This window comes from Geotrypetes seraphini, chromosome 12 (assembly GCF_902459505.1).
Source record: "Geotrypetes seraphini chromosome 12, aGeoSer1.1, whole genome shotgun sequence".
Lineage (NCBI taxonomy): Eukaryota > Metazoa > Chordata > Amphibia > Gymnophiona > Dermophiidae > Geotrypetes > Geotrypetes seraphini.
The window spans coordinates 120,120,629-120,143,108 of record NC_047095.1 but is presented as its reverse complement, the minus strand read 5'-3'; the positions used below and the strand labels follow the sequence as shown (position 1 = coordinate 120,143,108).

Below are 22,480 nucleotides of genomic sequence, written 5' to 3'. Positions count from 1 at the left end.
ATAGCTTTTTGCTTTCACTTTCACCTCACTGTCAGGCTTTGGTTCCAGAGAGTGAATTATAAGTACTTCATTCATAGGGTTACCATATGGCTTCAGAAAAAGGAGGATGGTTTGAGACATCTGGGTTTTACTTTCACTGAAAGCAATGGAAGTAAAACCCGGATGTCTCAATCTATCCTCCTTTTTCTGGAGCCAAATGGTAACCCTATTCATTCAGAAACCTAACCCTATTTTCCCATAGGATCCATTGTTCATTTTCTGTGGTTTTGAGGCACAAGGTGTAATGCTGGAACTAGAGAATGACGTGGTGACAGAATGTCATTCTTTAAGGAGAGGGAAGAATCAGAGTATGAATGAGCCAAGCCACTGACCCTCAAGTCTTGCACTGAAGAATGCTGGTGTAGAAGTACTGAGGTTGAAATAGACACTAAGAACATAAGAATTGCCTTACTGGGTCAGACCAAAGGCCATCAAGCCCAGTAGCCCGTTCTCACGGTGGCCAATCCATAGGGTTACTAGATGTCTGGATTTACCCGGAAATGTCCTCTTTTTAGAGGGTATGTCCAGGCGGCTTTTCGTCTGGTTTTTGAAAAGCCTATTTGTGTCAGGAGGGGCATCCGCGACGAGCAGATTGAGGGGGGGGGGCAGGGCTAGGGGCATGGCACGGGCATAACGGGGCGGGGATGGGTGGAATGGGGCAGGGTAATCCAGGTCACTAGCAGCTGGCCCAAACCCAAAAGAGTAGCAGAATTCCGCGCTACCAATCCAGGGCAAGCACGGGACGGTTTCCTGCGGTTATCTGCGGGGACGGAGGCGGCGGCAAATCCTGTCCCTGCCTCACTCTCTAGCTCTATTTTTCAATGGACTCAGGGCTCCTTTTATCAAGGCGCGCTCTACGGGGGTTAGCGCGTCGGGACATTTCATCACGCGCTAACCCCCGCGGCAGCCTAAAATCCTAACGCCTCGCCAATGGAGGCGTTAGGTACCAGTGCGGCAGGCGGTTTAACGCGCGGTATTCCGTGCGTTAAACCGCTACCGCTTCTTCGTAAAAGGACCCCTCAGTGTTTCGTGGTTCGCAAACATTTTCTGGAACCTCACTACTGCGAATAATTACTATTACCCGCAACATTCTCAGCAGTATTATTCCCACTTAATTAATGATTATTAATAATTGTTAATTAATAACCCCTGTTCCCCTCCCCCAAATAAACCAGCAGCAGATGCTAGAAATAATTCATAGTAGTGGTAGTGGTAGAGATGCTCAAGGTTACTCCTCCCTCCTGGCACTATACCGCGCTCTATGCCCCTCCCTCTCCTATAGCGCTCCCGTGCACTTCCGCTTCCGGTCTCCTCACCCCAGTCCTCGTTGCTGAGCAGGTTGTCCCGGAAGAAGCGGCTGTCCAGCTCGCTGATGTACAGTTCGGTGCCCATGGCGGCGGCGGCCGTGAAGACTCCGGGGGAGCTCAGGAGCTTCTGGCTCTACGCCTCCACCGCTCTCTACTTCCGCCCCGCCACCAATCACGGCCCGCTCTGGCCGCCATCTCCCAGAGCAACCGCCAATCGGCGCCCACTTCCCCGCGCCGCTGCGCCCGCCCCTACGTGGTTTCCAGCACTGGTGCCCATTGGTGGGGAGGAGACGATTGACGGGCAAAGAAGGTGGAGCGAGGCAAGCACGTATGCGTCTAAATTAAAAAAAACAACAACAATTTATAAAGGAGCGCCGTCATGCGCGGGAAGCCCTGGGGGCTGCTGGGAGATGTAGTCTGATCGCTTCTATGCCCTGTTGTCTCATTGGTTGACAGGGCTTCTGGTGTCACATAAGTGTAGTGCAAAGCTCTTTGGCCACCGCCACCAATCACCAGGCTCTGGCCTGTTGTGGTCCAGTTTTGTCCCTGCCCAGCCTCTTTTGTACACTTCTCCCTCAGAAAGAAATGTTTTCACCCTTAGATAAATACCAGAATCTATATATCAAACCTCAACTTCAACCAAAACCTCCAATTCCTATTCAAAATTCAATAAAACCAGCTACACTTCTTCCGTATTCGCGGTTTCGATTATTCACGGTTTTTAGCTTGCTGGCTCCTCCCCCCAAATTACATCAGCTTACATAGAGAAATTGCTGATTCCAAGCGTTTACAGAGAAAATCGCTGATTCCCAGCATTTTCTTCCCCGTGTTTTGCCTCTCCTTCAGGAACAGGCCAGGTCTCCCACCATGGTATTCGCGGTTTCACCCTATTCACGATGGTTTTTAATAGAAAACAGCGAATAACATATGAAAAAGTTATTTGCGTTTTTTTCTGTATTTGCGGTTCTGTTACTCCCCTATCACAGCGAATACAGAGGGAGAAGTGTATAGAATCTCTCTGGTTTGGAAAAGAGGGGGGGGGGGCGAGAAAGAAAATGCTTTTGTGAAGAACAGAGAATGACATGTCCCATTGAGTTCTTTTCCTGTCCCTGCCCCATTCCTGCAAGCTCCATCCTCATAGAAACATAGAATAGAAACATAGAAAGATGATGGCAGAAAAGGGCTACAGCCCACCAAGTCTGCCCACTCTACTGACCCACCCCATTTAAGCCCGAGTGCTAATGACCCAGCTCCTTAACTTAACCCTCGCAGGGATCCCACGTGGACGTCCCATTTATTCTTAAAGTCGAGCACGCTGGTGGCTCTGATCACCTGCTCCGGAAGTTTGTTCCACTGATCCACCACCCTTTCTGTGAAGAAATACTTCCTGGTGTCACCACTAAATTTCCCTCTAAGTTTGAGCGGGTGTCCCCTTGTGACCGAGGGTCCCTTGGGAAAGAATATGTCATTTTCCACCTCGACACGACCTGTGACGTACTTAAATGTCTCTATCATGTCACCCCTTTCCCTGCGCTCTTCTAGAGTATAGAGCTGCAATTTGCCCAGTCTTTCTTCGTATGAGAGACCCTTGAGTCCGGAGACCATCCTAGTGGCCATCCGCTGGACTGACTCAGCTCGAAGCACATCTTTACGGTAATGTGGCCTCCAGAATTGCACACAGTATTCCAGATGAGGTCTCACCATGGTTCTGTAAAGTGGCATAATGACTTCAGGTTTGCGGCTAATGAAGCTTCTATTGATACATCCCATCATTTGCCTTGCCTTGGATGAGGCCTTCTCTACTTGTTTGGCAGCCTTCATGTCTGCACTGATGATTACTCCCAAGTCCCGTTCTTCTGAAGTCCTAGCTAGTGTTTCTCCATTCAAGGTGTATGTTCTGCATGGATTTCTGCTGCCGAGATGCATGACCTTACACTTCTTAGCATTGAAGCCCAGCTGCCATATCGAGGACCAGTTTTCCAACGTGATCAGATCATGCATCATGCTATCCTTGAGATTGCTTTCGCTTACTGTATTACACAGTTTGGCATCGTCGGCAAACAGTGCTACTTTACCCTGAAGCCCTCGGGTCAAGTCCCTTATGAATATGTTGAAAAGGGATGGTCCCAGGACTGAGCCCTGCGGCACTCCGTTGGTCACCTCCGAAGTCTCAGAGAGGGTGCCGTTTGTGCAAGCTTCAAACACTTTAAAATCAGGCTTGTGCAGTTAAGGCAGAGCTTGCGCTGAATTGTCGTTGCGCTGAATTGGCTTGCGTTCACTTGTCTGTGCGCTTTTGTCTTGTACGCATTTGACTTGCCACCGGACAAAACTTGCGGGGACAGGATGGGGAAACTGAGTTCCTGCGAGGATGGGGACAAATTTGTCCCCATGTCATTCTCTAGTGAAGAATAACTCAAGATGGCCTGCATGGTTCACAAAGCAATCTATGGAGAAAACTCGAATGGTCAATATCTGATATCAAAGTCCCTCGCTCCTTCCTCAAATCACAAATACCACTGTGCTTCAAATTAACCTTCTCATCGCCTCAACAAGTTAGGCGGAAGAAGATGTTTGAAGCTACCTTTGAGCATCAAGGACCACTAAGCTGCCAATATATCTAAGGCAACCTTCCACTTACCTTGACTTCCATAAAAAATTAAAAACATATCTCTTCTCCCTATAACTATCTTCCTACCCATCACCTCATCACTTAAATAACACATGAACTGATGTAATATTGTAACTCAAGAATACAATCAAAGTCTTATTGTAAGCCGCATAGATTCCTTGTAGAGAATTGTGGTATATTATGCCTAATGCTGCTCACCCTCTTTTAGCTGTGGCCCCCAAATTTCCTGCTCCGAGGGGACTGCCCCTGGATCTGTGGAGTCTGAGGATGGATTTGACAACTGCACTCGGCCACTCCTGTTCTAATATAATTCCTAAGTCACACTGAATATAATAGAGGGTGTATGATATCGTAGCTTAAAGGGCAAAGAAGTCAGAGTAATATTATATAACTGGATAATACTTCTCAGTATACAAATAAGCAAAATATATGTCTGGCTTATAAAGTAAGTAAAGTGTTCACATACACTCAGAATTGTGAAATTTGACCAAGAGCGTTAGCTCCTATAGCCAAACCCACCGCCCCATCACCGTCATATGAATGAAGCAGTGAAGTAAAGTTACGTTATATATATGATTACAAGGTGTTTTGCCCATATCACACTACCCTTATTTCCTTGGCATTTTGAGCAGTTTACATCACCCTCTGGGTCCCTCGAGAAAGAATTTTGAAACATGGTCCACATCGGGACCTGCTGACACAGTTGAAAGCTAAGTGGGAACTTCTTTCTCTTTTTTGCCATTGAAAACTAGTTGAGCATTTGAACAGTATCTCCTTTTTCAAGCTCTTTTTCAAAATAAGTCATACACAGCGATGAGGCAGTGGGTTTGGCTATAGGAGCTAACGCTCTTGGTCAAATTTCACAATTCTGAGTGTATGTGAACACTTTACTTACTTTATAAGCCGACATATATTTTGCTTATTTGTATACTGAGAAGTCTTATCCAGTTATCTAATGTAATTCCTAGACACCAGTTTTTCTTTTTTTATTTTCTCCTCCCTATTGTTATTCAGTAGTTGTAGCAGAATTATATCAGAAACAGGCATGCCAAACTGTCTCTAGGATAAAAAGTCAGATTTCTTTGCGACGTCTATCGATAAAGAGCCTTTGCAAGCCACCTTTCTCCTCCCCACCGTGAGAATATAGTTCCTGCTTCTGTAAAAGGATCAAGCCCTTCACCCTAATCTTTCTCTCTATCTGATTTTCTGCTGTTTCTAAAGGTGGGTAGCTGCCTCAGGGGACAGTAATTCTGGATTCTTGATCAGGTGCTTGCTGTGCACAACCTTATCATTAATTAAGAAAACTAGCTTCTTTTTGATACATAAATATAATTCAGTACCCAGAATGAAAAAAAATGGTGGATGGACATAAGGTACGTGAAACAAGGTGCCATCTCCTGAATTCTGGGCAACTCATACCCTGCTTATTTGGGAGTCAATTTTAACCCTTCCTTTAAGGCAGGGGTGTCCAATGTCGGTCCTCGAGGGCCGCAATCCAGTCGGGTTTTCAGGATTTCCCCAATGAATATGCATTGAAAGCAGTGCATGCACATAGATCTCATGCATATTCATTGGGGAAATCCTGAAAACCCGACTGGATTGCGGCCCTCGAGGACCGACATTGGACACCCCTGCTTTAAGGATTAAAATCATCACCTGCAGCCAGCAAGCTCTAATCCTTCCCCACACACTCCCTTCATGAAAATGCCAAATGCTCGCGACATCACAGTTTCGGATTCAAGTACAGGAAATGCAGTGATGTATGGTTTCTAAGTAAATGTAACTTAATTACTGTACTTAAGTAAAGGTTTTGGTACTTTTACTTGCAAAGAAGTACATAATGTTGCCAATTTTTACTACTTTTTCTTAGGGCTCCTTTTATCAAGCTGCGCTAGCGGGGTTAACGCGTGCGACTTTTCATTGCGCGTTAACCCCAGAGCTGCCCCAAAACTACTGCCTGCTCAAGAGGAGGCGGTAGCGGCTAGCACGTCCCGCAGTGTAGCACGCGTTAAACCGCTAGTGCGGCTTGATAAAAGGCGCCCTTAGTTACATTTGATGCTTGTAGTTAAAAGTAAAAAGCGGAAGGGAGACGTGAATGATAATTCCTCAGTAAACCAAATGAAACAGCAAAACTGGGAACAGGATTTTGCTATAGCAAACCTCGTCATGCAAATAGTGGATCATTTCATCTTTAATTTTGTTATTCAGTGAATATAATCCCCCAAAAATCTTCTTAGGAAAACAAAAAAATACCCCAAAAGCATAAAAGCATGTCCTCCCCTACATCCTTTTGGGTATTTTTTGTTTTCCTAGGAAGGTTCAGTGAATATAGCCTACAGGGGTCTCAAAGTCCCTCCTTGAGGGCCGCAATCCAATCGGGTTTTCAAGATTTCCACAATGAATATGCATTGAAAGCAGTGCATGCACATAGATCTCATGCATATTCATTGGGGAAATCCTGAAAACCCGACTGGATTGCAGCCCTCAAGGAGGGACTTTGAGATCCCTGGCCTACAAGAACAGTCTTTGCCTGTGTTTTTTTGAACTAGTAACGATCTCTAGCCAAACAGGACAGCGATAAGCTGGGTCACGTTGAAGCACCAACGAAGCTGAGGCTGATAAGAGTTATATGTCTGTTCACCAAAACTTGCTATCACAACAGACTGCTGGTCATCCCATGGAGATTTTTATATTGGGGTAGAGCAGGGGTAGGCAATTCCAGTCCTCAAGAGCTGGAGCCAGGTCAGGTTTTCAGGATATCCACAATGAAAATATATGAGATGGATTTGCATGCACTGCCTCCTTGAGATGCAAATCTATCTCATGCATATTTATTGTGGATATCCTTGAAAACCTGACCTGGCTCCGGCTCTCGAGAACCGGAATTGCCTACCCCTGGGGTAGGGTTACCATATGGCTCCAGAAAAAGGAGGACGGATTGAGACATCCGGGTTTTACTTCTATTTCTTTTTCTGGAGCCATATGGTAACCCTATATTGGGGTCACTCAGTGGCATAGCAAGGGTGAGAAGCACGTGGGAGGGTGGCCCCACAACCACTTCTCTGCCCCCACTCGTTCCCCGCCCCTCTTTAACTTTCCCAGCACAAACAGCATCTCCAACTTGCTGCTCATGCTGGCCTCAACTCTCCCTCCGAAGTCACTTCCTGGTCACAGGACCAGGAAGTGATGTCGGAGGGAGAGCGAGGCCAGCACGTTGGAGATGCTGCTCGTCGGCAAAGAGCTAGAGGAACGAAAGGGAGGGAAGTGAAGGTGCGCATGGGTCGGGGAAGGGATAGAAAGCAGTGGGGAGATGGAGAGGAGAGATGCTGGCACCCCTACCAAGTTGGCGTCTGGGGTGGATCCACACTCCCCCCCATCCTTCCCCACCCACCCGTCCCTTATTATGCCACTGGAGTAACTGTCTTTAGAGAGGAAGTCTTCTTCTCTGGCCTTAAGATTGAAGGGTTTCCACACATTTGACATAAACATATTAGATGATGGCATATAAAGACCTTTACGGTCCATATAGTCTGCCCAACAACATACACTCATAAGGTTCTTGCATCAGTTCTTGAAGATATTCAAAGTTTTCCATCAGACGAAACAAAGGACAAAGATTTCAATTTTGTATAAGCCTTCTTTGTAATTGGCGGCATGACAATGATAACAAAGGTGAAGATGCAAATGATGAATCAGACAGCACCACTTCTAATGCAGACGATAATGACAAGAATGATAATAAAATACTATTGGCTATATGGATGTCAAGTGTGTCAGAGATTAACGTGCTCAAAACCCACAGACCCAGTCAGAAGACATCAGTAATAATGTAACCTGGCCTGATTTGAAGGAATTTTTTTTTTTTTTAAATCAGACTGAACAATCCACTTCAGCTAATGCATTTGTTGAAATTTTTTGGGTTTTCTTGACCACCATAAATCAGTAATTTTAATTTCCCTAGATCTAACTGCCGCCTTCGACACCATAGACCATGACCTATTATTAGATCGTCTAGATCAGTGATTCCCAACCCTGTCCTGGAGGAACACCAGGCCAATCGGGTTTTCAGGCTAGCCCTAATGAATATGCATGAGAGAGATTTGCATATGATGGAAGTGATAGGCATGCAAATTTGCTTCATGCATATTCATTAGGGCTAGCCTGAAAACCCAATTGGCCTGGTGTTCCTCCAGGACAGGGTTGGGAACCACTGGTCTAGATTCAATTGGAATCAAAGACCAAGTTTTGGCTTGGTTCTCTTCTTTTCTTTCAAATCGCTCTTCTGTCATCAGCTTTAATGATAAAAAATCCAAAATTTATTCTTCAAATTATGGCATTCCACAAGGCTCAATACTATCTCCTCTTCTCTTTAATATATTTCTCTCTCCATTACTTAGTTTAACTCAGTCTTTAGGGTTCACAGCTTTTGCATACGCTGATGACATACAACTTATTCATCCTCTAGTCCCCGAAAACTTAGATAACATTACAAGTATTAACAATAAACTGGTATCAATAAAAAATTGGCTTTTCACTAACAAATTGGTTTTAAATCTCAAAAAAAACAAAAACAATGCTTTTTTCATGGAAAAGAGATGCAAAATTAACTTCTCCAATTTCTATTAACAATACTGAATTAGACTTGGTAACTTCCATAAAAATTTTAGGAGTACTGGTAGATGATAAACTTATTTATCATGACCATATCAATAACATTGTCAAAATTTGCTTTTATAAATTACGTTTAATCCGCTCACTTACAAAGTTCTTACAACCTGAATCTATTAACATATTAATTCATTCCTTAATCATCTCCAAAATAGATTACTGTAATTCTCTCCTCATTAATATTACACAAAAAGAAAAAAGGCTGCAATTAATACAGAATACCGCGGTGAAATTAATTTACAATGCAAAAAAATATGATCATGTCACCCCGCTGTTAATTAAATCGCATTGGCTCCCGGTAAGCCACCGTATCACTTTTAAATTATTACTCTTAGTTTTTAAAGCCATAAATTTTAGTGAGCCACAATTTATTAATAGGTGGTTAATTCCCTATAACTCTACACGATTACTTCGTTCAACCTTCTTTCGATCCCATCTTTGAAAGTTACAGGTATCCGACGTCAAGACATGTTCTCAATTATGGCCCCCCAGACATGGAATCTCTTACCACAATTTATTAGAGAATTAAAGGATTTAGCCATATTCAAAAAAGCACTAAAAACTTTTTTTTTCAAAGATGCTTACGACTCTTAATATTTTAATCAAGGATTTTTTAACTGACAAACACAGATTCCCATCCTATTTGTTTTTTCCCTTTTATGTCTCTCTCTCTTTCCTGTTTAAATATTGTAATTTCCCCCAATTTATCCTCACTATTCTTGTATGTTTTTACCCATATTTAACTTTTGTATGTTTTTACTTATAAATAACATTTTTAAAAAATTTTTTATATGTATGTATCATTGGATAATCTTATTGTATAACAAAAGTTGTGTGTATGTAGTCACCAATGTTTTATTTCTATATTTTATGGTATTGTACATCGCCTAGTAATTTAAAATAGGCGATTCATTAAGAACAAATAAACTTGAAACTTGGTTTTTTTTTTAGCTGTGCTGGATTAATGACTCACGAGTGCAGTCACAAGAGTGACAAGTCTTTTTCAAAAATTTAGTTTTACTAAAAGCAAAGGGGATTAAATTGTAGAGTAATAAAGTTGTTGGGATAAAAACGTTTAACAATAGCCGCATTCACCGTAGTTGTGGTATTTTTTTACTCATAAGGTATTACATTAGGCAAGAACCTTTTTTTTTTTTTTTTTTTACTTTCAATCAAGTAAAATTTTTAATGTGTTCTTCACTGTACTTTTACTAAAGCATTAAAATATACTTTTATTTTTACTTTTACCCAAGTACTTTGACCAACACTGAGGAAACGCAACGTCATCCACAGTAGACATGGTCTCCCCAACAGCCTGCTGGGACATGAAGTCCAGTCACCCCTAGGTAGGAGGAAGCACTCTAAAATAAAAAAGGAAGATGTCATCCATTTCTGACATGGCCCCCATCAGGATCCACTCAGAAACTGGCCTGTATGACATCACTGCTGCCTTTCGTGACAAGATGGCTGCCCTCAGAGAACTGAAAGGGGGTCCCATAAAGTGATACAAAGTTTGTATTGTTCCTTCTGGTGAGCCGATTGCAAAGTCAAACAACAGTGGATTTATTTAACTCTGATCATACATTACAGGACAGCAACACATTGGAAAGAGCCATTTAGGCACTGGTGGTGTCCCTCCCTTATAGACAGCCCCATCAATAATATCAAAACTATATCAATTCAGAAGCGTTTAGGAGACGTATTTCCTGAACAACCTCAAAACAGTAAGATGATTGTTTTTTGTAGATGCTGGAAAAAAGGAAGTAACCAAGAGTCAGCAAAGGTGTGTTTTAAACAAAGAGTTTGCGCATTTTCTTTGCCATTTCAGCATCCTGCTCCCGCACTTTCTCCGTCAATCGCCTCAGCTCCCTCTGCGCTGCCACATTCCCCGGCTCCAGCCGTAGCACCTCCTGCAGGTCCACGCCCGCCTTCTCCAGTTCGTTCAGGGCAGCATGGGCTACAGCGCGGCGGTACAGTGCCTTGATGGTACGTGGCTCTCTCTCCAGCGCCTTGTCGCAGTTGCGGGCGGCATTCTCATACTGGCCTAGCCGCAGCTGACATGCCGCTAAATTGGCGTACAGGGCCATCTTGGTCCGATCATATTCTTCTGCCATTTCCAGCGGGACAGCAGCAGTTACAGAAACCAGAAACCGCAGTGCCCGTCCGTAGCGCTGTGCGGCTCCCCAAGCATTTCCCTGTCGGAAGTTCTGGGTTCCCCGCTCTTTATCGCGCAGGGCCAGATTCCACTTCTCCTCAAATGGCATTTTCCAGGAGTCCTGGACGCAGGTGAACCCTGCCAAGCTGAGGTTGAAAGTGCAGCTGCGACTGTTTTGTGTGGCCGATACCTGGACACGGCACACCTCCCCATCCAGCATGGTTTCCAAACACTGATCCAACACAGCATCTGTGGGCACGTCCCCCTCACCCAATATTAGCTCCGTCCACTGGCCAGTCGTGCATCGGAACAGTCCTGCAGAAGCCCCACCCTCTTCTCGGTCGAGGCGTACATGGCACAGCGACCCCTCCTTGGGTTTCGCCACCCCCATGCCTTGCACCAGGATTGTTTTTGTAAAAGTGCCATCTGGACTGGCCCAAGGGCTTGAGCTCCTGGGGCAAAGGTTATTCATTTTGAACTGGCTCAGCCTCTTGTCTTGTGATTGGCCAGTTCAGTCCTAATGAGAGGGTCTCTCTGCAAGGGATTTTTTCAGCATGGAAAAGATACAGAGAAACTTCTAGAACGTCCATCGCATGATTCTTCAACTTTTCATCTGGCTGTGGAAATTCCACCATCTCCCTGAACCCTGGAGCTTACTGTAGAGCTAGAAATTCAACCATGCAGTTTCTCCACCCTCAAAACCTTCTGCAGAAAGTTCTTGAACCTCTGGTCACACAACTCAGCCCTAGATCCTTCCGTGAATGGGTTGGAGAATGGAGACTTCACTTGTTATCTCACTGCAGGTCAATAACCTCAGTTGCACCTGAGGGAAACAAACAAAAAAAAATCCAACATTAATTAATATAAAGGTTACATGGAAAATCCCTCCTAGAACATATCAAGACATTTAAAGTGTAAAAATCACCATGGTGGGAAACAGCTTTGGAAAAAATAAAAATAAAAACAACCCCTCTCAGATCTTTATTTATTTCTTTGTAAAAATGTGTTATATCGCAATGTCATCAGGTATCAAAGCAATAAGAGCATAAAACCAGCACATACAATTAAAACAAAGCAAACTATACATAATACAATCTTAAATGGTCCAGCACATCGGGGTAGGGACAAATTGCATATCAATTATAATATGAAAAGCTACAAAAATTCAGTATATGACAGGACAGGGGAAAAGTATAAGGAAAAAGATTTCTTAAAAAGCCACGTATTTAGAGTAGCTTTAAATCTGATATATAATGTATCAGAGCGTAACAGGATAAAAGGCTGATGAATTTTACCAAATCTAATGGTTCTAGCTTTGAGTTGAGGAACTAAAGACATTTTTTGGTTACATTTCTAAAAGAAGCAGGGGTTCTCACTCCAGTTCACAGGATAACACCCACAATGAATATGCAACAGCTTGATAGAATCATAGAAAGTGACGGCAGAAAAAGGCCGAGGCCCATCGAGTCTGCCCACACCACTGACCCACCCCTCTATTTAATCGCTCTCTGATGACCTTTCCCTCGTAGAGATCCAACATGAGCATCCCATCTGTTCTTAAAATCCGGCACGCTGCTGGCCTCGATCACCTGCACTGGGAGCTTATTCCAGCTGTCAACCACTCTTTCGGTGAAGAAGTATTTCCTGGTGTCGCCATGAAACTTCCCGCCCTTTATTTTCAGCGGGTGTCCTCTTGTGGCGGAGGGTCCTTTAAGAAGGAAAATATCATCTTCTACCTCGATACGACCAGTGACATACTTAAACGTCTCAATCATGTCCCCTCTCTCCCTACGTTCTTCGAGAGAGTATAGCCGCAATTCGTTCAGCCTTTCTTCATATGATAGATCTTTAAGCCCCGAGACCATCCTGGTGGCCGTTCGCTGTACCGACTCGACTCTCAGCACATCTTTACGGTAATGTGGCCTCCAGAATTGCACGCAGTACTCCAGATGAGACCTTACCATGGTTCTGTACAAGGGCATTAGGAAATCGGGCTTCCGACTAACAAAGCTTCTCCGGATACACCCCAGCATTTGCCTAGCCCTGGATGAGGCTTCTGCACTTGATTGGCCGTTTTCATGTCTTCACTGATGATCACCCCCAAATCCCGTTCTGCTATAGTCCTTGCTAAGGTTTCACCATTTAATGTGTACGTTCTGCATGGATTATTGTTGCCCAGGTGCATGACCTTGCATTTGTTAGCGTTGAAGCTAAGTGTGGGATCGGCACATGGGATCTATTCACAGGGCAAAGGTAGGGGAGGGACATTAAGGTGGGCAGACTAGATGGGCCGTGGGCCCTTATCTGCCGTCTATTTCTATGTTTCTATGTTTCTATGAAGCTAAGCTGTCAGGTCGAGGACCAAAGTTGATTTGCATACACACTGCCTTAATTATATATGAACCTCTTTCATGCATATTCAGTGTGGATATCCTGAAAACCTGTCTGGCAAAGGGGTTCACCAGGACTGACTTAGGAAAAACTGGTTTACCGTATGGATACCCTGAAAACAGTTCCTTTGGCTACTGTCTGTGTGTGTGTAGCTGCCTTTGGGTTTTCCAGCTCAGAATGTATTTTTTTATGTTCTGTAGCTACTACTAATCATTTTTATAACATTGCTGTACGTACGCAGCGCTGCACATTAAGCATTCAAGAGAGAGTCCCTGCTCAGTTGAGCTTACAATCTAATCAAGCAGATAAACAGGACAAGTAGGGGGGGTTAGGGAGTTTCTCAGCGAGGGAATGATAAAACAGGCATGGGTGCTTTACAAGCAAGTGGGAGTTAGGAGTTAAAAGCAAATCTTGAAAAGCCCTTTTAACCTAGATTTGAATACTACCAGAAAGAGCTTGACATACGGACTGTGACAGTCTGTTCCAGGCGTCAGGTGCAGCAAGAGAGAAGGGATGTAGCCTGGAATTGGCAGTAGAGAAGGTTATTTATCTATTTATTTAAAAACACTTTTATCCCGCACATCCAAAGAATCTATGCGGGTTACAAAAATACACGTACAAATCAGTAAACAAACATAACGCACCACAATTTCTTAAAATCTCTAGAATCATATTTAAGAGAGACAAATGAATGATTTAACAGCTCAATTGCACAGATCTCCATTTCCAAAAGCTTTCTGAAAAAAAAAAATAAACTTTCAACGACTTGCAGAAGGATAATAGCACCGGAATCTGATGAATATTAATAGGTAAAGCATTCCACATACGCGGTCCAGCAACACTAAAAATTTTTGAATATATTGTAGTTTTGGCGACAGACTTCAATGAAGGAGTTCCCAACAAATATTGTGACTCTGACCTAAGAGATCGAGAGGGCATGTATGTAGACACCAAAGCACAAACTGCCTTTTTGACAGAACGTCTTGGATGGCTTTAAAACACTAGCACCAGGCTCTTGAACTGAATTCTCCAAGATACTGGAAGCCAGTGTAACTTGGCCAATAATGGAGTTACATGCTCAAAGCGGGAAATGCCACCAATTACTCTCGCCACTGCATTTTGTGCAACTTGCAATACTCTTAAAGATTTCTTTGGAAGTCCACAAAAAAAAAAAAAAGGGTATTGCAATAATCCAGGTGCGGCAGTACAAAGAACTGCATGACTTGTTGAAAATTCTCCGAAGACACAACCTTAATACCATGTGAATCTTAAATGAACTGTTTTCACTACTGCGGCAATATGCCCTGTGAAAGGCAGAGCTGAATCAAGGAGCACCCCTAAACTTTTAATTTCCTGACATATCGGAATCGGAACTCCGTCATACATAAAAGTCCTGTAATCCAGCAACAGATAACCACAAAATCTTTGTTTTAGAAATATTCAAATGAAGTTTGTTCTTTGTCATCCAATCTCCAATAGCATCCATATAAGAAGACAACCGCTGAAAACCATCAAGAGCGATTGGTAGGAAACTCAAACAGAAATTGTATCATCATCAGCACATACACGGTATTGAATTCCTAAAATCCTAGGAATAACTTACCAAACGGAGCCAAGAGCAGATTAAACAGCATAGCTGATAACGAGGAGCCCTGGGGCACTCCACCAGTCAGGGCATAAAACCCAGTTTGCATACACCCATCAGCTACACTGAAACACTATAGAAATGATAAGTAGTAGTGGCTTGTGGCATCACACCAGGAAGTAAACTGGAGAGAGACAAGATGACTTTTGCAGGCCTTATCTGTCATCAAATGCTTTGTGTCTAGGGTCCATGGATTTCTTTAACATGTCGCAGTCACGACAGCGGGCGGCTCCCTTCCTTCTCTTCATGTCTCACCTCCACTCTTTGCTAGCATCCTGCCTCTCCACATTCCTCGCTGTTTCTGTGCTGGGAAAGAGTAGTTTCTTGGGGCTGTAGAATGTACATATCACATATTTACAGTGCCTGCAAACATACCTATGACATGCTAACAGCACACAGCTCTGTTTGCAAACACAAATCACATACCCCAGGCATAAAGGATGCCAAAATGTACAAGAGCACACTTGAATTATATGCCAAAAGGCACACCACGTACAACAGACACACATAACCATGAAAACACACATGTTGCACACTACAAACAGCAAATATGCAACTCTCATTGCACAGGCACACACATTGCAAACAGCAAATATGCAACTCTCATTGCACAGGCACACACATTGCAAACAGCAAATATGCAACTCTCATTGCACAGGCACACACATTGCAAACAGCAAATATGCAACTCTCATTGCACAGGCACACACATTGCAAACAGCAAATATGCAACTCTCATTGCACAGGCACACACATTGCAAACAGCAAATATGCAACTCTCATTGCACAGGCACACACATTGCAAACAGCAAATATGCAACTCTCATTGCACAGGCACACACATTGCAAACAGCAAATATGCAACTCTCATTGCACAGGCACACACATTGCAAACAGCAAATATGCAACTCTCATTGCACAGGCACACACACTGCAAACAGCAAATATGCAACTCTCATTGCACAGGCACACACATTGCAAACAGCAAATCACATAGCACAGGCACACTGCAAACGTTACCTGCTATAGACGTACAGCAAATGCACAGAACCCAGGCTGTCTACCCGCACGTTCCTTCAGAGCCACGTCGGTCACGCCTTCTTCTGACGTCACTTCCTTAGCGACAGGCTGCAGTCCAAGGCCCTGTCCCACCTCCTTAGCAACCGGCCCTGCCACTTCCCTGCTCCCTTCCCCGTGAGGGGAGACCTGATCTCCAATTTCCTATATTAACAATGCTGCTGACTTGGCACATAAAGACAGAATGGCCCATCCAAAGAAATCAGATCATCTCTAGTTAGGCCTCTATGGCATTCAGGAACTACAAGTCCCAGCATGCAGTGGGCGTGAAATAGACCTGTCTGCTGAGCCTGAGAATGCACTGCCCATGTCAAAGCATTGCAGGGAAAACTTGTCAGAAATAATGCATCAATCAATGCAGGAATGCCAGGGGTTTGGACTTCTATCACTCAGGCAGTTTCCAGCTCAGAAGGGCTGGGATCCAACCCCATGGCAACTGCTTCCTTTCACAGTTTTGTGGGTGCCTAACACCCTCCCAACCCCCATTTCCCAACCTTGTAGCAGCTCAGATGCTGCAAGAGAGTGATGTGGGAGGCACATCCCATTAGGAGTGCCTAAGCACACCCAAAGAGCTGGCTCACTGCTCATTGCAGTGACTGGCCAAAACTGTCCCCTTTTAGGCCACAGACTGACTCAGACAGGCAGCTGCCTTCCTTGCCAACACCAGCCCCTTAGGGCAGCTCTGCCTGCTATGTTCCCAGCTCAGTCCAGTGAGCATAATTCACAATCCTCAACCACAGGCCAACCCTGAGACAAAGCTTTTCAGAAGATGGCAGAGGCAGATTTTAGTTGTAGAAGTGTACAGGGAAAAAACAAAAAAGGAAAGAAGGTTCCAGGCCTCCTAGTCAAACAGAACAGCAAAAGGAAAAGGCACAGGAGATGTCTTAACCAACCTTAAGTTACATATGCTTTATTAATGTTAAAATTTTCAAAATGTAAAAACAAGTCCTTCACATACAATATAGGTTAGGTCCTGACAAGGATCCGTGTTTCGGTGACAATGCTGCCTTCCTCAGGGGACAACAGTAGCCAAATACTGTATATTGTATGTTCAGTTAGAACAGGGGTAGGCAATTCCAGTCTTCCAGAGCCACAGGCAGGTCAGGTTTTCAGGATATCCACAATAAATATGCACGAGATAGATTTGCATCTCAAGAAGGCAGTGCATGCAAATCCATCTCATACATATTCATTGTGGATATCCTGAAAACCTGACCTGTCTGTGGCTCTCGAGGACCGGATTTGCCTACCTCCGAGTTAGAACATTAAACAAACAAATATGGTTTCCAACCAGAAAGTTGTATAATTTTGGAATCTAAATTCCAACACTAGATGTTGCTGTTGCATAATGTCACAGCAGGAGCAATGACTGCTCCCTCTGCAGTATCCCTGGCTAGCCAAAAGCAAAGGAATTAAAGGAGGAGATAGCGGAACTACTGCAGCAAATTTGCAACCTATCCTTGAAAACAGGCATGATCCCGGAGGATTGGAAGATAGCCAATGTCACGCCCATCTTTAAAAAGGGATCAAGAGGTGACCCGGGAAACTACAGACCAGTGAGTTTGACTTCGGTTCCGGGGAAACTGACGGAAGCACTGATTAAAGAACACATCGATGAACATCTGGAAAGAAACGAACTTTTGAAAACAACCCAACATGGTTTCTGCAGGGGGAGATCGTGCCTAACGAACTTATTGCACTTCTTCGAAGGAATTAACAAACGGATGGACAGAGGAGACCCCATAGACATCATATACCTTGATTTCCAAAAAGCCTTTGACAAGGTGCCTCACGAACGTCTACTCCGGAAACTGAAGAACCATGGAGTGGACGGAGACGTACATAGATGGATCAGAAACTGGTTGGCGGGTAGGAAACAGAGGGTAGGGGTGAAGGGCCACTACTCGGACTGGATGGGGGTCACGAGTGGTGTTCCGCAGGGCTCAGTGCTCGGGCCGCTGCTATTTAATATATTCATAAATGATCTAGAAACAGGCACGAAGTGTGAGATAATAAAATTTGCGGACGATACAAAACTATTTAGTGGAGCTGGGACTAAAGAGGAATGCGAAGAATTGCAAAGGGACTTGAACAAATTGGGGGAATGGGCGGCGAGATGGCAGATGAAGTTCAACATTGAGAAATGTAAAGTATTGCATGTTGGAAACAGAAACCCGAGGTACAACTATACGATGGGAGGGATATCATTGAATGAGAGCAACCAAGAAAGGGACTTGGGGGTAATGGTGGACATGACAATGAAGCCGACGGCACAGTGCGCAACAGCCGCTAAGAAAGCAAATAGAATGCTAGGCATAATCAAGAAGGGTATTACAACAAGGACAAAAGAAGTTATCCTGCCATTGTATCGGGCGATGGTGCGCCCGCATCTGGAATACTGCGTCCAATATTGGTCTCCGTACCTTAGGAAGGATATGGCGTTACTCGAGAGGGTTCAGAGGAGAGCGACACGCTTGATAAAAGGGATGGAAAACCTCTCATACGCTGAGAGATTGGAGAAACTGGGTCTCTTTTCCCTGGAGAAGAGGAGACTTAGAGGGGATATGATAGAGACTTATAAGATCATGAAGGGCATAGAGAGAGTAGAGAAGGACAGATTCTTCAAACTTTCGAAAAATAAAAGAACAAGAGGACACTTGGAAAAGTTGAAAGGGGACAGATTTAAAACGAATGCTAGGAAGTTCTTCTTTACCCAACGAGTGGTGGACACCTGGAATGCGCTTCCAGAGGGAGTAATAGGGCAGAGTACAGTACAGGGGTTTAAGAAAGGATTGGACAATTTCCTGCTGGAAAAGGGGATAGAGGGGTATAAATAGAGGATTACTGCACAGGTCCTGGACCTGTTGGGCCGCCGCGTGAGCGGACTGCTGGGCATGATGGACCTCAGGTCTGACCCAGCAGAGGCATTGCTTATGTTCTTATGTTCTTATGACAGCTTAACCTGGGAATTGATCTCCAGGTCCCTGTGTGCTGCCACTGAAACTATTAGGCCCCTTACATCAGGGGTGTCAAAGTCCCTCCATCAAGGGCCGCAATCCAGTCTGGTTTTCAGGATTTTCCCAATGAATGTGCATAAGATCTATTAGCATAAAATGAAAGCAGTGCATGCAAATAGATCTCATGCATATTCATTGCAAAAATCCTGAAAACCCGACTGGATTGCGGCCCTCAAGGAGGGACTTTGACACCCCTGCCTTACATGAAATCAGTTTCACCAAGCACCAGTCGTCTTTTTTTTTAAAGAGAAAATCCAGGGCTGTCCTGAAAAACCTGGAACTGGTTGGTAAATGCATTACTTTAGCAACACAAGTAACATTGTCATGCCAATAAAGTTATTTGAATCTGATAAACTAAAGCAGACTCAGGGAGGGGAAAAAAAAAAAAAAAGCAAAAACTTCATGTCCCACAATTCCTTAGCCCATAGGCTCCACCTCCCCAATCAGGCAGAATGCAGGATATTTAATTTCACTTCCTATACAGTATAACTGAGGTGTGGTGTAGTGAAACTGAGAGAGCAAGAAGGTCGAGCTGTGGCTCCAGAGCTGCTTCTATACTATGGTCTGATTAATCATCAATGGTGAGCAATTAATACAGTAATGGCTTAACTGTGATGTTATAGGGGAGGAAGGGGGCCATGGGAGGAGGAAGTGAATGATCTTTAAACAGGCATCTGAAGACAAACTTAGGAAAGGGCCTATCTTGAGATCCTCTTACATTTATAAGAGTATTTCTGACCTGCTGATTGTGGATACTAGAAATAATCTTTTGCAATACACCTGATCTCTTAGAGAAAGAGGAAGAGATAATGGTTACTGCGGATGGGCCATTTGGCCTTTATCTGCCATCATGTTTCTATGTTATTAGGATTACGAAAGTCTCCCAGAGCTTTGTGACCTTTCTCCTTACACTCGTTCTCAGAATATCTTTAACTTAATGATGATGGAGGTCATCTTGGAATATTGCAGTCACTTCCTTTTTTTTTTAATTATCTTTATTAGCAACTGCAAAGGAACATACAACCATAAGCAGAGGAATCATAAAACAGAGCAGAGTGCAAGGACAGACATCAGGAAGTGACTGCAAATGTTGCTCAGTACAAAAACCCAATGGGTGGATGCGATGGGCATCCACCCATTGGGTTTTTGTACTGAGTAACATTTGCAGTCACTTCCTGATGTCTGTCCTTGCACTCTGTAGTGCGGAGAATGAGTGCACCCTTTGCTGCCCCCGGAGGTCACTTAAATAGGTCTATATATCTTGTCCGCTATCAAAGACTAGAAGTCAAAATAGTTCTGTTGAAAAATAACCTGCCATTAACAAGGAGGTCTTAGAATAAGGACAAAAAAAGGTTTACAGTGAGTGTGAAAGTAATTTAAAAAAAAAAAAAAAAATCGCAGAAAAACCAGCTGGTACCCTAATGGGTCCAGAAAATAGATTTGTTTTTGTTGTCAGGTAAAAAGCCAAAATTCTGTTCCTAAAAGGAAAGACCATTCTCATGATTGTGCTGTATCTTAGTAGTTCAAAACTCATCGCAACTTCTTTTCTTCACAACCATGGGTGACTTGGGCCTACGTGGCATGGTAGGCAGGGCACTGGTCGCCTTCTTGGGTAGATTGGATGGACCATGACCCCTCTCTGTCATCATCTACTGTGTTACTGTTGTTCCCCTGCCCCCCGATATCTCTCAATCCTAAAGCAAATAGGAGTCTTGTACCTGCTCTTCATATCCGTACACAACAGTCTTGGATATCGCCTTTCCTCTCTCTCCCATTAAGTCTGCGTCTCTCCCTCCTCTCTCCACAGCCTGCCGCTATGTGGCCCAAAAGATCTCCTCTGTTGGTGGCCGGAGAAGAGGGGGAGAAGAGGCTGCCACGGCTATAAAGGCATCTTGTAGTTTGTCGAAAGGTAAGTGTTTTACCACTGACCTCTTCCACCTTGGGGGTTAGCGCCAAAAAAGCAAACAGGATGCTAGGAATTATTTAAAAAAGGGATGGTTAACCAGACTAAAAAGGGCTGGGATCCAGTATGGATAAGGGTTCTGTAGGGTGTTCAGAGAGAAGGAACAACTCTGTTATAGAGAAGTTATAGTTTTGTTGTATATGGGGAGAAACAAGTCAGATGACCAAGGTTACAAGCTGTTCTATCACTTTCTATCCATCCTGTCTTCTTTCCCATTCTCTTTCCTACAAACAAAGTGTGTAATACATGTATTTTGCTTTTTTTTTTTTTTTGCAGGTCGGAAAATGGTGGTGACAAATGAGACAACGCCATTAGGGTCTGCCCCGTTTGACCCCACGCCAGGGCCTCACTCTGGACAGGCTGTCCAGAGAGGCGGTACCTAAGGTTAAAGGTCTGGTGCTGGCTCTTTCTAGGCACTTTGATAGGCTAACATCAACTCGTCCCTCCACCCACCGTTTAGCTGCTCCTTGATCGGCATAAGAAACCAGTTTTGGTTCAACAGTGAGAGAATGAAGGCCCGCTCACCAACTCCCACACTGTGGGGAAGGAGCAGGCCAGAATTACCACTTGCTGTTCTAAACTGCTGCTTTAGAAAATAAAAAGTTTATTTTAAAAAATCATCTGACCCCTTGTCTGGTCCTTCAGGAGACAAATAAAGGGCTTATCTGCATCAGGACCGCTCTGTAACCTAATGCAGTTAAGCCCTTTATTTCTCAATCTTTGGAATTTCAGTGGATTTACTTGCATTGCAGAGAGCACGGATATAATTTGTATATGAGGAGGTTTTTTTATCCTGCTATACCTGTCATAGGCAGCGGAATGCTGTTTAGTTTGGTAGGGGGGCTCAAGAGCTCCACCTTAGCCCCAGCTTCATCCTGTGGTACAGCCATCACCAGCTCCTGTACTTTAAATCTGCAGGGCAGGCCTGCTCATTGAGGCTGCGTGGTGGCTGCCATGAAGATATAAAGTAGAACATCAGGAAACGGGTGGACAGGGGGCACCAATCTAGAACCGCCAATTTTTGGGGAGGCCAGACAGTTGGTAATCCAAGGCTCCTGAGTCCTCAGTACATAGAGCCCCCCCCAAACTTCTGGACCTGAGGCAGTAGCGTAGTAAGGGTAAGTGGCACCCCACCCCATGCCGCGCACGTGCCTCCTTCCCTTTCTCCGTATCTTTTTAACCTCTCTAGCCTGAGCAGCATGCTTTCGTTGGTGTCAGCTCATCCTTTGACGTCACTTCCTAGGCACAGGTTCCAGAAGTGACATCAGAGAGAGCGCCAATGCCGACGTAGGCAACAACCTCGCGCCTGGGAAGTAAAAAAAAGTACGGGGGAAGGCAAGGGGGCGCAGGTTACCCATTCCGTTAGAGAGACCTTTTGGCCAGTCCTGGTTTTAAAATTTCATCCCAAAGCAGTGTGGTAGTTGTAGTCCATGATTCTATCCATTGAAATTAGAGTTACCATATTTTCAGTGGTAGAACCCCAAACGCAAGGCCCCACCCCATTCCGCCGCTAGCCCTGCCTCCAGAAAGCCTCCTCTCGTCTTCACCGATGAGCTCCGGCTGCGTCTGGAGGGCCTGTAGCACACGAG

The 22,480-nt window shown here is 44.3% G+C and overlaps 2 protein-coding genes and 1 long non-coding RNA gene across 8 annotated transcripts in view; 1 reads left to right on the top strand and 2 right to left on the bottom strand.

Annotated features, from left to right (window-relative positions):
* The window catches only part of ATF6B (activating transcription factor 6 beta), a 47,425-nt gene extending 45,866 nt beyond the window's left edge, over positions 1-1,559 (bottom strand). For 2 of the 3 annotated variants that reach the window (XM_033916473.1, XM_033916474.1), the window contains exon 1: positions 1,356-1,558. In XM_033916473.1, the coding sequence (XP_033772364.1) occupies positions 1,356-1,431 (76 nt within the window). In that variant the 5' untranslated portion in view covers positions 1,432-1,558. Of the gene's footprint in view, positions 1-1,355 lie in introns of all 3 variants that reach the window. The other variant, XM_033916472.1, reaches the window with a different exon arrangement.
* Positions 1,560-9,517: 7,958 nt separating this feature from the next.
* Positions 9,518-15,927, bottom strand: FKBPL (FKBP prolyl isomerase like). 4 transcript variants are annotated; one of them, XM_033917106.1, is made up of 2 exons: positions 15,855-15,927; positions 9,518-11,621 (listed from the first exon to the last, which is right to left on the bottom strand). In XM_033917106.1, the coding sequence occupies exon 2, from the start codon at positions 11,268-11,270 to the stop codon at positions 10,434-10,436; it is 837 nt and encodes a 278-aa protein (XP_033772997.1). In that variant the 5' UTR covers positions 11,271-11,621; positions 15,855-15,927; the 3' UTR covers positions 9,518-10,433. The 4 variants fall into 4 exon arrangements, with proteins under 4 accessions (XP_033772997.1, XP_033773000.1, XP_033772999.1 ...); XM_033917109.1 differs by having other exon boundaries at positions 15,870-15,888; XM_033917108.1 differs by lacking the exon at positions 15,855-15,927 and adding an exon at positions 14,793-15,743.
* A 3,424-nt stretch (positions 15,928-19,351) lies between these two features.
* LOC117346890 lies at positions 19,352-21,511 on the top strand. Its single transcript, XR_004536676.1, has 3 exons — positions 19,352-19,509; positions 20,736-20,837; positions 21,168-21,511. It is a non-coding gene; the product is annotated as an uncharacterized LOC117346890 (long non-coding RNA).
* The last annotated feature ends 969 nt before the right edge of the window (positions 21,512-22,480 follow it).

What these genes read in the sequence shown, in the direction of transcription:
- FKBPL (XM_033917106.1), bottom strand. Translation starts at nt 11,270, where the DNA reads ATGAATAACCTTTGCCCCAGGAGCTCAAGCCCTTGGGCCAGTCCAGAT.